The 13,572-nt window shown below is 43.6% G+C and overlaps 1 protein-coding gene across 14 annotated transcripts in view; it reads left to right on the top strand.

The window, feature by feature from the left end:
* Positions 1-11,408, top strand: part of DNM1 (dynamin 1) — a 128,526-nt gene extending 117,118 nt beyond the window's left edge. For 7 of the 14 annotated variants that reach the window (XM_066580334.1, XM_066580329.1, XM_066580337.1 and 4 more), the window contains one exon: positions 8,174-11,408. In XM_066580334.1, coding sequence (XP_066436431.1) covers positions 8,174-8,243 — 70 coding nt within the window. In that variant the 3' untranslated portion in view covers positions 8,244-11,408. Of the gene's footprint in view, positions 1-308; positions 346-8,173 lie in introns of those variants that run through there. The other 7 variants (XM_066580342.1, XM_066580335.1, XM_066580336.1 and 4 more) reach the window with 5 other exon arrangements.
* Positions 11,409-13,572: the final 2,164 nt, after the last annotated feature.

The following is a 13,572-nucleotide window of genomic DNA, read 5'->3' as shown; positions in this document are numbered from 1 at the left end:
ATGGATCAAGCCTTGATTTTCCGATGGCAGATCTCTTCCATCCTACAACCTCACAGAATGCTGATGTGCTTCTATAATCACACGTGGCCTACGATGGTGTCTGAATGAGATGTCAGTGTGTATGTATATTACTATATCGGTCTCCGTTTTGTTTAGGTGCCAAGAAATAGTCCAGCTGTGACCGTATATTAATGTATGCTTGTATGTATATGTATCATGGTCAGCCATGGTTCTGTGTATGCATACGTGGCCCTTACATGCTTCTGGCCGTGGCTGTTCTCAGCCTCTGACTTCATGTTATTTTTCAGAATAACTATCAGTGACCCATGAGGAACACTCGTCACGGTATGTCACGCATTTCAAGTCATGTGACCTGTGTGCACCTCCTTTTCCCAGTCATGTGATCTTCATGTGTGTTAAGCACATGTTCCCACCCATCTGTTGTCTATTGCCCTGTTGCCAGGCAGATTCTGTTTTATCATGACTCTTGCTGCCTCTACGTTCAAGCTCATGCAAAGTTTGACATTCCCAGTTTAAGAAATAGATTCTTAAAGGAACTTAAAGGAATAGCTATAGTAGTCAATCAAGACAACTGAAATTTACTTCCAAAACAGACTTCATATGTAACCCAAATATCTTTGGGGTTTCCAATCTGAGGGTCACCATGCGAATTTAGTTGGATCTCCATGGTCCTTCATTAGGGTGGCCAACTTTCTCACCAAAAAATACCACCCAAGGTAAAAAAAAAGGAGGAGGCATAATGTTTGGGGTATGACTTAACACAAAGTGTTATTTGATCATTATGTCCTCAATATCAGTACATAGGGCTATATTTGTTAAAGGTATTGTACCAAGATTGACTTTTATCACCTATCCACAGCATAGGTGATAAAAGTCTGATTGCGCGGGTTTCACTGCCGGGGCCCTCATTAATCCCAAGAACGAGAGTTCCATGTCCTCTTCCCCTTCTCACTATGGGCTCACTGCACCCCCTGCAGTGATGAGGAGCTTGAATGGAGTGGCGGTCACACATGCACAGTGCCGCTCCATTCATCTTGGAAGGGACTACCGGAGATAGCTGAGCACTTGTACTTGGCTATTTCCATCAGGCCTATTGAAATGAATGGAGCGGCGCCGCGCATGTGTGACTGCCGCTCCATTCAATCTCTGTGTCACTGTTAGTAGGTGCAGCTAACCCGCAATAATGAGAAGAGGGGGACATGGGACCCCTATTCTCAGAATCAGTGGGTTCCCAGTGGTGAGACCCCAGCTGATCAGACTGTTATCGTCTATCTTGTGATTAGGTGATAAAAGTTAATCTTGGTGCAACCCCTTTAAGGGTTGTAGGATAGATTTCTGGTGTACAAAAGTTTCCTTTTAAAGGGGTTATCTGGTTGTAAATTATTGATGACCTATTCTCTGGATAGGCCATCAATATTAGATCAGCAGGGGTCTGCAACCCAGAATCCTTCCCGATCAGCTGTTCACTGGGCCAGTGTGATCCGCACAGAGCTTATTTCTGCAGGAAGCAGATAGCTCTGTTCACACTGCAAAGACCAGGTTTGGTATTACAGGCAAAGTTACCATTGAAGTTAATGAGAACTTTACATGTAATACCAAGCCTGGCTTTTACAGTGAGAATAGGGCTGTCTGCTTCCCGCAGTAATCAACGCAGTGCACGGGCACAGCGGCCATCAATAGTATACAACTGGAAAACCCCTTTAAGGCCTCAGTCACACGGGCGTTTTTTCCCGCGATTTGCGGATCGCTGTCATTCAATAGCTGAGAGCTGCCTCTGATTGGTCCCTGCGCTCAGCCAATCAGAGGCAGCACTCACTCACCCATTAAGGAATTCATGAATGGGTAAGTGAGAGCTGCCTCTGATTGGTGAGGGCTGTGACCAATCAGAGGCAGCCCATTCAGTAGGCGGGAATTTTAAATCCCCGCCTGCTGAATACTACAGAGAGCAGTTCAGGAGAACTGCCGGCCAGACGCGGCTGAACTCCGGCTGCTGGAAAAAGGTGAGTATACTTTTTTTTTTATTTTTACACATTTGCAGGATGCTTTTCAGGGAAGGGCTTATCTTTTAAGCCCTTCCCCGAAAATTCATACAGCGCTTGCCGGCAGCCCATTGCTTTCAATGGAGCCGGCTGTATTGCCGGCTCCATTGAATTCAATGGACGAACATCGTTCTTCTCTGTCACAGCTGTTACAGCTATGGCAGAGGAGAACGATCTTTAGTATATGTTCTCAATGGGGTCGGCGCTGCTGCCGCCGGCCCCATTGAGCGCATATATAGAACACAACGATTCGCAGAACGCATATAGGCGCGTTCTGTGAATCGTTGTGTCCTATAATTTATCGCACATCCGCATAAAAAACGGACATGTGCCTGCTCCCATTGGGATGCATTGGGTCTATATATCTTCAGATCGCAAGCGTGTCTGCAGATCGCACCATAAAATACCCGTGTGACCGAGCCCTTAAGGTGTGATTCACATTGTATATAGCAAGTTTTGGAGGATGTTAAAGGGGTTTTCTGGTTTTAGCTTAATTTGTGTATAACCGAAGAGTTCTGCAATCTTCTAATGGAAAATGTTCACTTTTATTAATTTGTTGGCAGAAACTGAGACAAATTGCACAAAAAATTTCCCTTTTTGAGCCACACTCACCAGTACTTGAAAAGTGGCTGAAATATACTGGGAAGGGCTGCAGCCCACAATGTTGAGACTGACTTATTAACCCTTTCCAATCCATTGTCTGACCTCTGAAGACATTATGATTTAAGGCTGTACAGCTCCGATGTTGGAAGGCATCCGTTGGGGTACTCTTACTGTATATTGCCAGCCTCTCTACTGTCAGAGCCTAACCAACGTGTCACCTCATGCAGTACTGGCTTTAGCCAGTAGATAGCGCCCTTGTATAATAGCAGAAAAAGAGTAAGCCCCCTAGGAAAACCAGGATGCAAATTGGATTGGAAAGGATTAAGCTTGAAGTCAGAAAACTGAGTAAATTTTGGCTGAAATTTACGTCTTCTCATAACAGGCATAGGTTTCATTTTCTGCTCCTGACTTATTAAGCGGTATGCCAGTTTTACACCAGTCTTTAACAACAGTGCATCGGAGTAAGATGTGCCAAATTTGTTAGGTGGATCTTGATTTGTTGAGTCCCAACCACTTTCTTTAAAAGTGGCCATGCAGCTATAAAAATACAGTAAGTCACAAATGCAATGTACGCCAAAATTTTATAACTTTTTTTCCGCCAGAATTCTGTTTCAGATGCCTGGAAAAATTATAAATTCCCCGAAAGTCTATTATGGAGATGTAGAATTTTTCATTAATACAGCGATTAAGCTTTTTTTTACAGGACAGAAAATCTTGTTAAATAAAGTTGGAAATTGTCTTTAGAATAGACAATTCTAATATATTCAGTACCCAAAGACTACGACTGATAATGCAGCTGGCTTTAGGTGCAGCCTCCAAGCTGTAAATTCTAAGGACACTTGCCAATATTAAAGGGGGTGTTAAGTTGTAAATTATTCATGGTCTATTCTCAGGATAGGTTAGCAATAGTAGATATGTGGGGGTCCAATGCCTGGGACCCTCACCGATCATCTGTTTATTGAGCTGATGAGCTCATGCACTAAGCTGATTTCTGCAGGAAGCAAATAGCGTCATTTGCGCTGCATTGGCCCGATTTGGTATTGCAAGTTGAGTTCATATTGCAATGAATGGATACTTGGCCTGCAATACCAAACCTGGCCACCGTAGTGAGAATAGAGCTATCTGCTTCCTGCAGAAATCAGCTCAGTGCATGAATGCGCTGACCCAGCAAACAGCTGATTAGCGGGAGTCCTAATAAGCAAACCCTCAACAATCTACTATTGATGACCTATCTTGAGGGTAGACCATTAATAGTTTACAACTGTACAACCCCTTTAAGAACTTCATAGTTTGGGGCCACTGGTAATTGACTACACAAATCTTCTTCTTAGATTTTATGTGGATTCCAAAGAGAAGTTTGGATAGTTCTGCAGAAAAGCCCAGAAAACCCCAGTAGACACCTCCAAATGTCCTTCCCTTGGAGATGTGTTCTTTCTTCATGTAAGGGAGAGCAGAGGAACTGGGCAGAGCATTTCAAAGGGGTAGGACTGGAGAATGGTGCACATGTATACCAAGTCAGCAAGAGCTAGGTGCTACCAACCTAGTACACTAGACCACCATAGGTCATGTTAGTGTTGCAATCTGAGATGAAGGAAAGTCTAAGAAAACTGAGGCTCTGATGCAACCTGTCGGCAGCTGATGACTCGAAGGAAAATGGAGTCAATGGTATTGGTCTCTAAAAGTTTAGTTAATTTTGAACCAGCATCTAATGCTTTTCGATGTTTGCAGACCTCCTCATCAGACATCTGGATTATATATGAGTATACAGGTATACAAATTCCTGAGGGTCTGATATACATAAACATATGGCTAGTCATTGTGCGTAGGCCGCTAAGTGGTAAAAAGAGCCGAAATGCTCATACAGCACTTGCACATTCTCTTTTTACTGCTCATAGTCACTTGCGCACAATCGCTGACCACCAATGGGTATGACATTTATGTATATCACACCCTGTATTCTAATATATAATCCAGCTGTCTGATGAAGAGGTCTGCAAACCTCTAAATGCATTATCTGCTAGTTCAAAATATTTTTTTAAAAAGACCAACACCATCGACTCCGCCTTCCATTGAGTCATCACCTACCAACAGGTTGTGCCAGAGCTTCAGTTTCCATTTTCTTCAAGTAAAGTAGTGGTCTCTATCTTCAGATGCTGCAAAACAGCCACAATTTGGAGACCACTGATCTAAAGAGTCCCAAATTTGCTCTTTTTCTAACGCCATTTTCCCCCCACCGCTGTTTACACCAAGCAATCACCAAATAAGCGCTTCATCCATTTAAACATCTTGCATGGAGCAATCATCTTCCATGTTTCATCATTCATTCTTGCACAATGACGCGGCCAACACTAGTGATATTTGGGGTCCTGCTTCATGTAAACAGACCTTCTCCACCATCTACCAGCAGTGAGATAAGCGCTTTACCCCACTCATGTCTCTTCTGGTCTCCCCTGTTTATCTGCCTCCTCCTCTCGCACCGGATGATCCTTCTGCTTTCTCTACTTCCACTCTGCGTTCTCCATTGCTATATCTCACTGTCATCTCCCTTCTTCATTGCTTCTTGGTACTGCCGTGTTCTGCTTGTTGTTCAAAAATTAAACGTGCCTGGCAACTCGGACCGATTGTCACTCGACTTTCCTTCCTGTCATACGTTGTGAAATCGCTCACTCCCTTCTCATAGTTTCATATACGCATCAAACCCGATTCCTCACCGCAATGTGATTATACCTACGCACCCACCACAACCCACTGCCAAAATGCTAATCATTGTTTCCATTTCATCCCACCGTGCAAGGTCATGTATAAAAACTAGCGCAGATGGAAACGGCAGCAACCAATCACTTAAAAATCAAAGCTGCGATCTGATTGGATGTTGCAGGGAGCTCTAATATTCTTATACTGTGCACTATTTTTTATTCATGACCTCCGATTAACTGGGCTTCTCATATATCCACCTGTCCCGGATTGTAGCGCATGTCCTGCTGTAGGAGTTATAGTCGTGATGTTGTGATCTTGCTGTGTTTGCTCTTTGTTCCGCACACACAGTCAGCCCTCCTAAACCTGACATGGACAGAGCATGGAGGACATTGGGGAGCCTCATGTGCAACACACAAGACAGGCCTCAGAAATGGATGCAGGACGTAAAATATAATCACAGAAAACACTTTGGGTTATAAATTCCAACATGGTTTCCACAGGAAGCTTCAAAACGAAGATCAGACCCCAAAATATCACTTTCTGAGGGCATTTTTGTATTAATAAAGTTTATTGAAAACACCGTTGTATATTATGTGTAGAAATATGGTTCTGGTTTTGGGGTCCATAACTGAGCAATTTATTTAGTCATGGACATGAAATGTAAGTGGGGATCAGTGTGTGGATTAATTTATCCATGTCAACGTCAGTATCCGAGATGCCCGAGGTCAGAACTAGGGAACCATATTACTACACACAATTGGTCCTCATGTAGGCCTCGTTGTCCATAGCAGCCAATCACAGCACAGCTTTGAAGAAATGAAAAGTTGCTATGAACAGCAAGTTCAGTAGTCGTAAAAGTGGAGGTATTGTCATAGCAACCAGCCAGGATCCACATTTTATTTCACAGGCCTCAATACTGTCCAGTTAGAAAAACAGCCAATTGCCCATAGCAACCAGAGCCTACACTTCGTGTCTCCGTCACCTGAGGGGTACCAATGGTGTTCGGCGCTGAGGTATTTGTCACTTTAACAGGAAAAAGAACGATGTGTGAAGAGCTATTTTTCTCTTGTCAAATATGACATTCTATGGCGCAGATATGAACATAGCCTAAGGGTGCGCCCACATGTGGTGGATGCCATGTGGGGGTTTTTGCAGCAGAAAATCCGCACCAAAATACACATTTAATTCTGCATCAAAGTTCTCACCATTGGTACGGATTTTAACGCAGATCCGAAGTAGAATTGAAAGGGTGACATCAGCTGTGAATCTGTATCACAAGCCACAATCCATGGTGTGGATTTTGATGCAGATTTTGGTGCGGGTTCACACTGAACCCACCATGTCCGAATGCACCCTTGATTATGTTCACACGGCAGATTCCGACACTGAATTTTCCGTACGGAATCCACCTGTAAAACCACAGCAGAAATCTTCAGCTACTCTGCTACAGTTTTTGTTGTGGATCCGCACGTGGATGTAGCATGCAGAATTCCAACGCTTTTCCACACAAATGACTGTGAAGAAAAACGGGCATCCTGCCTGTGGATTGTGTTTGTTGATAGGGCTATATCCGCTTGCGGATCCATGGCAAAAACCGCCGCAGATTTCTGCCATAGTTTTAAAGGTGAATTCCACTGCAGAATCCACCGTATGAAGATACCGTAAGGGTGGCTCTATACAGGCGAATCTTCTCCCCGTTAACGAGTGCCAACTGACAGTATGGCATGTGAAGTGGCGCTTGTTACTGCTGCTCACAGGTGGCAGATCATCACCGATATGGAGACGACATAGAGATGAGCGAGCATACTCGCTAAGGGCAATTACTCGATCGAGCATTGCCCTCAGCGAGTACCTGCCCGCTCGGAAAAAAAGATTCGGCTGCCGGCGGCGGGCAGGGAGCGTCAGGGGAGAGCGGGGAGGAACGGAGGGGAGATCTCTCTCTCCCTCTCTCCCCCCCCGCTCCCCACTGCTCACTGCCGCAACTCACCTCTCACCCGCATCGGCAGTCGAACCTTTTCTTCCGAGCGGGCAGGTACTCGCTAAGGACAATACTCAATCGAGTAATTGTCCTTAGCGAGTATGCTCGCTCATCTCTAGCAGACGAGTAATCGTTAACATGATACAGTATGAATTTGTTGGCAGCACATCCGGGTTACACAGAGAGACGCGCTGCCGATGAATGAGCTTCTTCTTTGCCTGCATAAACAATGCAGTCAGCTGACTAACGAACTTTTGCTCATTTGTCTGCTGATCATGGACATGCCAGTGATCAGGAACAAACATTTGTATGTACATCCATTCGCTTGATCATCGCCCGTGTAAAACGGCCTTAACCTTCCATCAGGCACAATGCCAAAGCCCGCCAGTTTGAGTGCAATATGCCTAACAGGCACATGTTTTAATAATGGTAAATAAAACCTAAATTGTTAATTCAAGCAATCTGCAACTAATCAACAACATTTTGAGCAGTCGCCAACGCTGACTAGCGTGGGAGGACAAAACTAAAATGCACGCGCTGTGCCTGACAGATCGTATGCGCCTGACGGCAGTTTAAGGTAATTAAGGCTCATTGTTTGCTATGGGCAACGGCCACTTTTTCGCCAACGCAGGAGACCTGATAAACCCTGTTGGCCATTTTTAATCCTCCTTCCACATCTGTATTGATATTCTTATGTAGCGGATTTATCGTTCACCTCCGCTAGTGCCGATTTACTCCAGCTGGCAGGGGATTCTGGGCTGACTGTCTCATATCATGGATGATGCTAATCACGCTCTGTGTTCTCTTGTCTGTTCTTGTTTTTATTTTCATTCAGCAGGAAGGCTCCCGCATCACCTACACGACCCACCATTATCCGACCTGCCGACCCGTCCCTCTTAGATTAAAAAATGGAGGCCTGGCTGCCGAACACAGCTTTTCTCCCCATCCCTTCTCCCAAACCTCCCATCACACCTATTCCGGGCATGGTGAAAAAACGTTTCCCCCTCTACCACTGTGTTGTAAACACTGGCTCAGTGTCACTATGTATTGTATTGTACAGATGTGTTAGTATCGTCCCTTTGCAGCTCCATATTGTGCAATGTCTGGTTGATATATAGATATATATATATTTTATTTTTTCTCGCTTCTTCCCTTCCCACAATACCACTGCACATCTTCCCACCAGTTTCTAGAAATGATCTCATTGTGTTGTATGCTACTCTGTTGTACGTTTCTTTCTTTTGTATTAAAAGGATGTCAATCAAATTAAAGTGATATAATTAGTAGCCATTGCTGGTACAAGACATTCTGCAGTCCCCCCCACCCCACACCCCTCCCCCCTCTTCTTCGTCACCATTGTCATATTGAAGCCTTTTGTTCACGTTCACTGTGTTTCTGCTGCCCTCTCGTGGTCCGGTTATGTTTTGCATCCTTCTTCTTCTCCGTTAAGTCCATCTGAAAGAATGCAGTCGTGAATCCAATTGAATAAAGAAGATCGGGGGATGGGGGGTGTTTTTGTCATTGTTGATGATTTTAATTAAAAGGTTATGCAATTACAGTGGATGATGCATTATAAAGTATAGATTTTTTTTACATGAACTCTTTTTTGTTTCGTAGGGTATGGTTTTCGAGCAGTAAACAAGAACACAAAGTAGAATTTTTTTTCTTTAGGGTAGTTTACCTACATCCTATTCCGTACAAATGGTCTCCCTAAGGTACATGCTATAAGGTTTAGGATATTGTCATGTGGACAGTGGCGGATTGGGATCTTAGATGGCAAAAATCTAAAAGTGGCCTCATGTTGTAGGTGGCAATGAGCCCAATGGAGTGCAGTAGTTCCAGGCATCTGTCCAGGTGCTGAAATCAACCCTGCCTGATCACAATCGCCCACTACCTGATCGGACTACTGGGATTTCTCCCTGTACAGCCTATGCCCAATCTACCTCTGCATGAGGATATGATATAGGTTTATAATAAAACACTTAATTGCTATATTCTCCAGTACAGGTACAGTGTACCTATGTGGGATATATCCTTGGGAGACCTGGTAGCTGCAGGTGGAATAGGTCAAAGGTAAACTATCCTTTGGTAAGGGGCCATATGCACTACTAATATGCACCCCACAATCAGTGCCAGAAGGGTTACTGTTTCCAAAAAGGAACTGGAAAGAAACGATGTGCACTTGAAGACAATAGTCACAGACAAAACGGGTAGCACGTTCCCAGTTAAAATAAAGGGCTGCTTTGTCCACACATGCCCTTTACAGAGATGCAATCAGTGCTGCTATATTTACTGACATGCATAAGTTTTCAGGCTGATTGTAAATATGTAGTGTGTTGGGGCTACCTTAAAAACTTTGGCCTATTAAACAGGATGCTGCTAAAAGTTTTTTATTTGGATACTGTTAATAAAGGAAAGGCACTAGAATGTCTAGAGAGCGCCACCTGCTGGCTCTAGAGTGCGTACAGAGTTCCACTTCCTGGCACATACGGTAGTCAAAGGTCTGCAAAGAGTACCAATGGCCATTGACTGCTAGTCCTAGGGCTTCTAAAAAATGCTACTGCCCTGCTGCTGGTCCTAGGATATTTGGACCCCGCCAGCTCCTGGTTGATTATCCCATTGGGCTGTAGAGAGCGCCACTTGCTGGTTGCTGATCCTAGGTTGAGAGTGCCGTCTCCAGGCTTCTGATTCTAGGGCTTTTGAAGTGCACCACCTCCTGGCTGCTAAAACTAAGGCTTTTATATACAAGGGTCACTACAAAACTAATGTCTCCTATCTGGTTATGTTGGCAGAAGACATAAGAAGCAGATGTTGGCGGTATGGCAGTAGAGATTGAACCTTCCCACTAATATTTGGTAAATTTTGTTGCTGTCCGTCAGATAGCCACAGAGGGGCAGTCTGCCAAAATGGCGTCTGACATGAAAGTGCTTATGAAACAAAGGTGGGATTCAATTCCCTCATGCTCAAAAAATTGCATTGACATTCATCAATACTTACAGAGCTTTTCCAGTGGATGTCAGCACAGCGTGGCGGTGGGTGACGCATTTCAATAGTGGCGACAGTGACATAAAAGACAAGTCACGATGCGGACGGCCATGCCCAGCTGCCACATCACAAAATGAAGAGCGTCTCAATCTGCACATCCGTGTAAATTGGTGGATCATCGTTTCCAGCACATTGAAGCCGATATTCAGACCCTTACACAGTTGTTGTTTGCATCTTTGCTTTATACACACTTTCATGTGAGACGCCATTTTGGCAGACTGCCCCCCTCTGTGGCCATCTGTTGCACAGCAACAAGTTTTATCAGATATTGACGGGAAGGTTGCCATACCGCCAGCATCTGCTTCTGAGGTCGTCTGCCAACATAATAAAATACAAGGCATTCGTTTTTAGAATGACCCTCATAGATCACCACCTCCTGACTCCTTAAACTAGGGCTTCTAGAGAGCGCCACCTCCTGGCTGCTTTATATAAATACACTAAACAATTCAATTCCTCTCTGTTTCTAGACATACTTGTGACTGACCTTATCTTTCCCACTCTTTCTCCCCTTTTTTTCTTCCCGTGATCAGAGCCACCCGCGTTAGCCCATCCAGGCCAGAGAGTCCTAAGCCTCACTATGACCTGTAAGCTTCCCTGGACTTAGACTGTTGCCTGCTTCCCAGCTGTTCTGTCTTGGAGTGTGTGACACTTACCACACTGTCTGTCCTATTGTACAATGGTTGTGCTACACGCATATCAAACGTGATTCTTAATATTCTGTTCTCTTACTGAACTTATCATGTCTGTGGTAGTGGCATATCCTTATATAAATATGCTATAAATAATTCTAAATACATATATATATATATATGAGATCTTCAAGATATGTAAGCCGGCGTGCTTCCATGTGAATTTCAGTCTTTAGTAGGACATAAATCCTGGGGAAATGATTGGACGTCGGTCAGTGGGCAGCTGGATCTGTTGCTCTGCATGTAAATGGATCATCTATTTGGGAAGAAGTTCTCGGTGCTGGTGTTTAGCTGTGATACCTGTCAGAGCGTCAAATAAAATATGTTTCTGTAAAAAAAAAAGTTTCTGTCTCGTACTTGAGTGTTATTTTGGTCAAACTGAAGATTGATTGACCAGTCAAGGGGTTTGATCATGTGTTATCATTTACATAATGACCAATAGCCATTAAAAGGGTTTGCTGATGGAGCCAGGCCATAGAGGGGGTTTCCCCCCAGGAACCTGTCAATGAAGGCTATGTCCTATTAGACTATTCCTGCAAGAGTTGTCTTTTCCCATGCACAATAAGCTTTACGCTTGGCGTACCGAACCAATATTAAAGGAATTGTCTGAGATGAGACAACCTCTTAAAGGGGACTAATATGTGCCAAGAAGACATTCTTTAACCATCATACCAGCATGAACCACTGACACACCACAGGATGAATTCATGGCTTATATAGAGTGATGTGTCTGCTTGACTGTTTCCAATACTGCTCGGAGCGGTATATGGGCTCCACAGAAAGCCTAAGAAGTCCATACATCGCTTTTGATGACAGCCAAACTTCTTACATGTCACTATGACATGTCAGAAGTTTTTAAAAAGTTTAGTTACACTTTTAAAATGCCCAAGCAGAGTTAAAATGGGGTCGTCCTACAAGTGTGAACCTTCGTTGGTCAACCACGAAGGTCAATCACTCATCTAGCCTTTAACTGGTTATTAAATAATTTACCTTCACCTCCATCCTCAGATGAGAAGTCACTGTGTTGTATGCTTTCTGCAGATCACAAAATGGGGGGAGTAATGGGGTTAGAACCCAAAACACACCTCCTACATATGCTAATTCAGGTGTTCATGAGCCAAGAAAGCTTAGTTTGGTGTAATTTACCAAGCCATTAAGATAAAAAGAAAACTGTTTAGTAGAGTGTTAGCCAATAGAGGAAAATGTTATTGCTTTCAGTCTAGATATGATACCTATTTGTGGCTAACAAAAAGAAATGGTCTTACAGCATAAGCTTTCGAGGCTACTTAGGCCTCTACATCAGACTAGTATAACACAGTATATCTGAAGAAAGACATATATGTTTACCAAAGGACAGAGTCATGCTGTGATTAATATGCTTTAAAAAAAGATGAGCCAGAAAGTAACCCATTAATTAATCCACAGATAGGAGTTTGAGAGTTTTATGGTCTCTAAATTGGTGTAAGTTCACAGACTCGGTGCCCCCACTGTCCCAGCACCAGGTCGTTAAGGTGTTATACCCCACCTTAAACCCCCCAGAGATACTGAGACCTGAGTTCAGAGACTCAAACATTCTTATAAATGTGTATTCCCCAACCCTCCTATGTCGTTGGGATTTGAAATTGCCTTTCAGTATAACAACCCTCATTTGTTCTATGTTGCGTCCTTGGCTACAAAACGTTTCAGCCACAGGAAAAGGAGTCTTTTTTACTTTAATTGTGTGGTGATGAGACCTCCTCCTTTAAGTTTTTGTCCTATTTCTTCAACATAAAAGACCCTCAATCTCCACAAATTGGAAGTTTTTATGTTGGAGAAACAGGAGAAAAACGTAAAGCAATCAGGAGCTCTTATTGCCACACAATTGAGGGGGTTTTCTGGCCAAACACTATTGATGACCTATCCTCAAAATAGATCCTGGGACCTGCTGCTCAAGCTTGAAAAAGGCCTCTTGTGGGCCGAAACGTAGCCTCCCCACTTTTTATGGATTGATTATGGAGTAATAAAGTTTTTTCATTTTATGAAACCTCCCTGCATGCTGCCACTATTTACTACTTCACTTCCGCCTATGACAACATCTGGCCCTGCTGCACTAACAACAGTCTGGGTGATCAGCTGAGTTCCAGGGATCCCAGGTGGCTGGTTCCCGGTGATCCACAATTGATGACCTATCCTGAGGATAGGATATCAATAGTATTTGATCAGAAAATGCCTTTAAAGTAAGACTCCTTATCTTGTGGCTGAACATTTTTCTAACCAAGGACAGAACATATGAGGGTTCTTATATTAAAAGGCGACTTCAAATCTCAAAAAGACAGGAGGTATGGGAAATATAACTTTATAAGAATGCTGGATTCTCTGAACAAAGTCTAAATATCTCTGAAGGATTTTTGGTGGACTATAGCATGTGAGAGATCCTGTATAAGGAATAGTGGAAGCACCAGGCCTCTGAACTAACATCAATTTAGAGACCATAAAACTTCCACACTCTTAGGGCTCTTTC

Source organism: Eleutherodactylus coqui, chromosome 10, assembly GCF_035609145.1.
Source record: "Eleutherodactylus coqui strain aEleCoq1 chromosome 10, aEleCoq1.hap1, whole genome shotgun sequence".
Taxonomy (NCBI): Eukaryota; Metazoa; Chordata; class Amphibia; order Anura; family Eleutherodactylidae; genus Eleutherodactylus; species Eleutherodactylus coqui.
The sequence above is the reverse complement of the archived record's forward strand: the minus strand, read 5'-3'. Positions and strand labels throughout refer to the sequence as shown.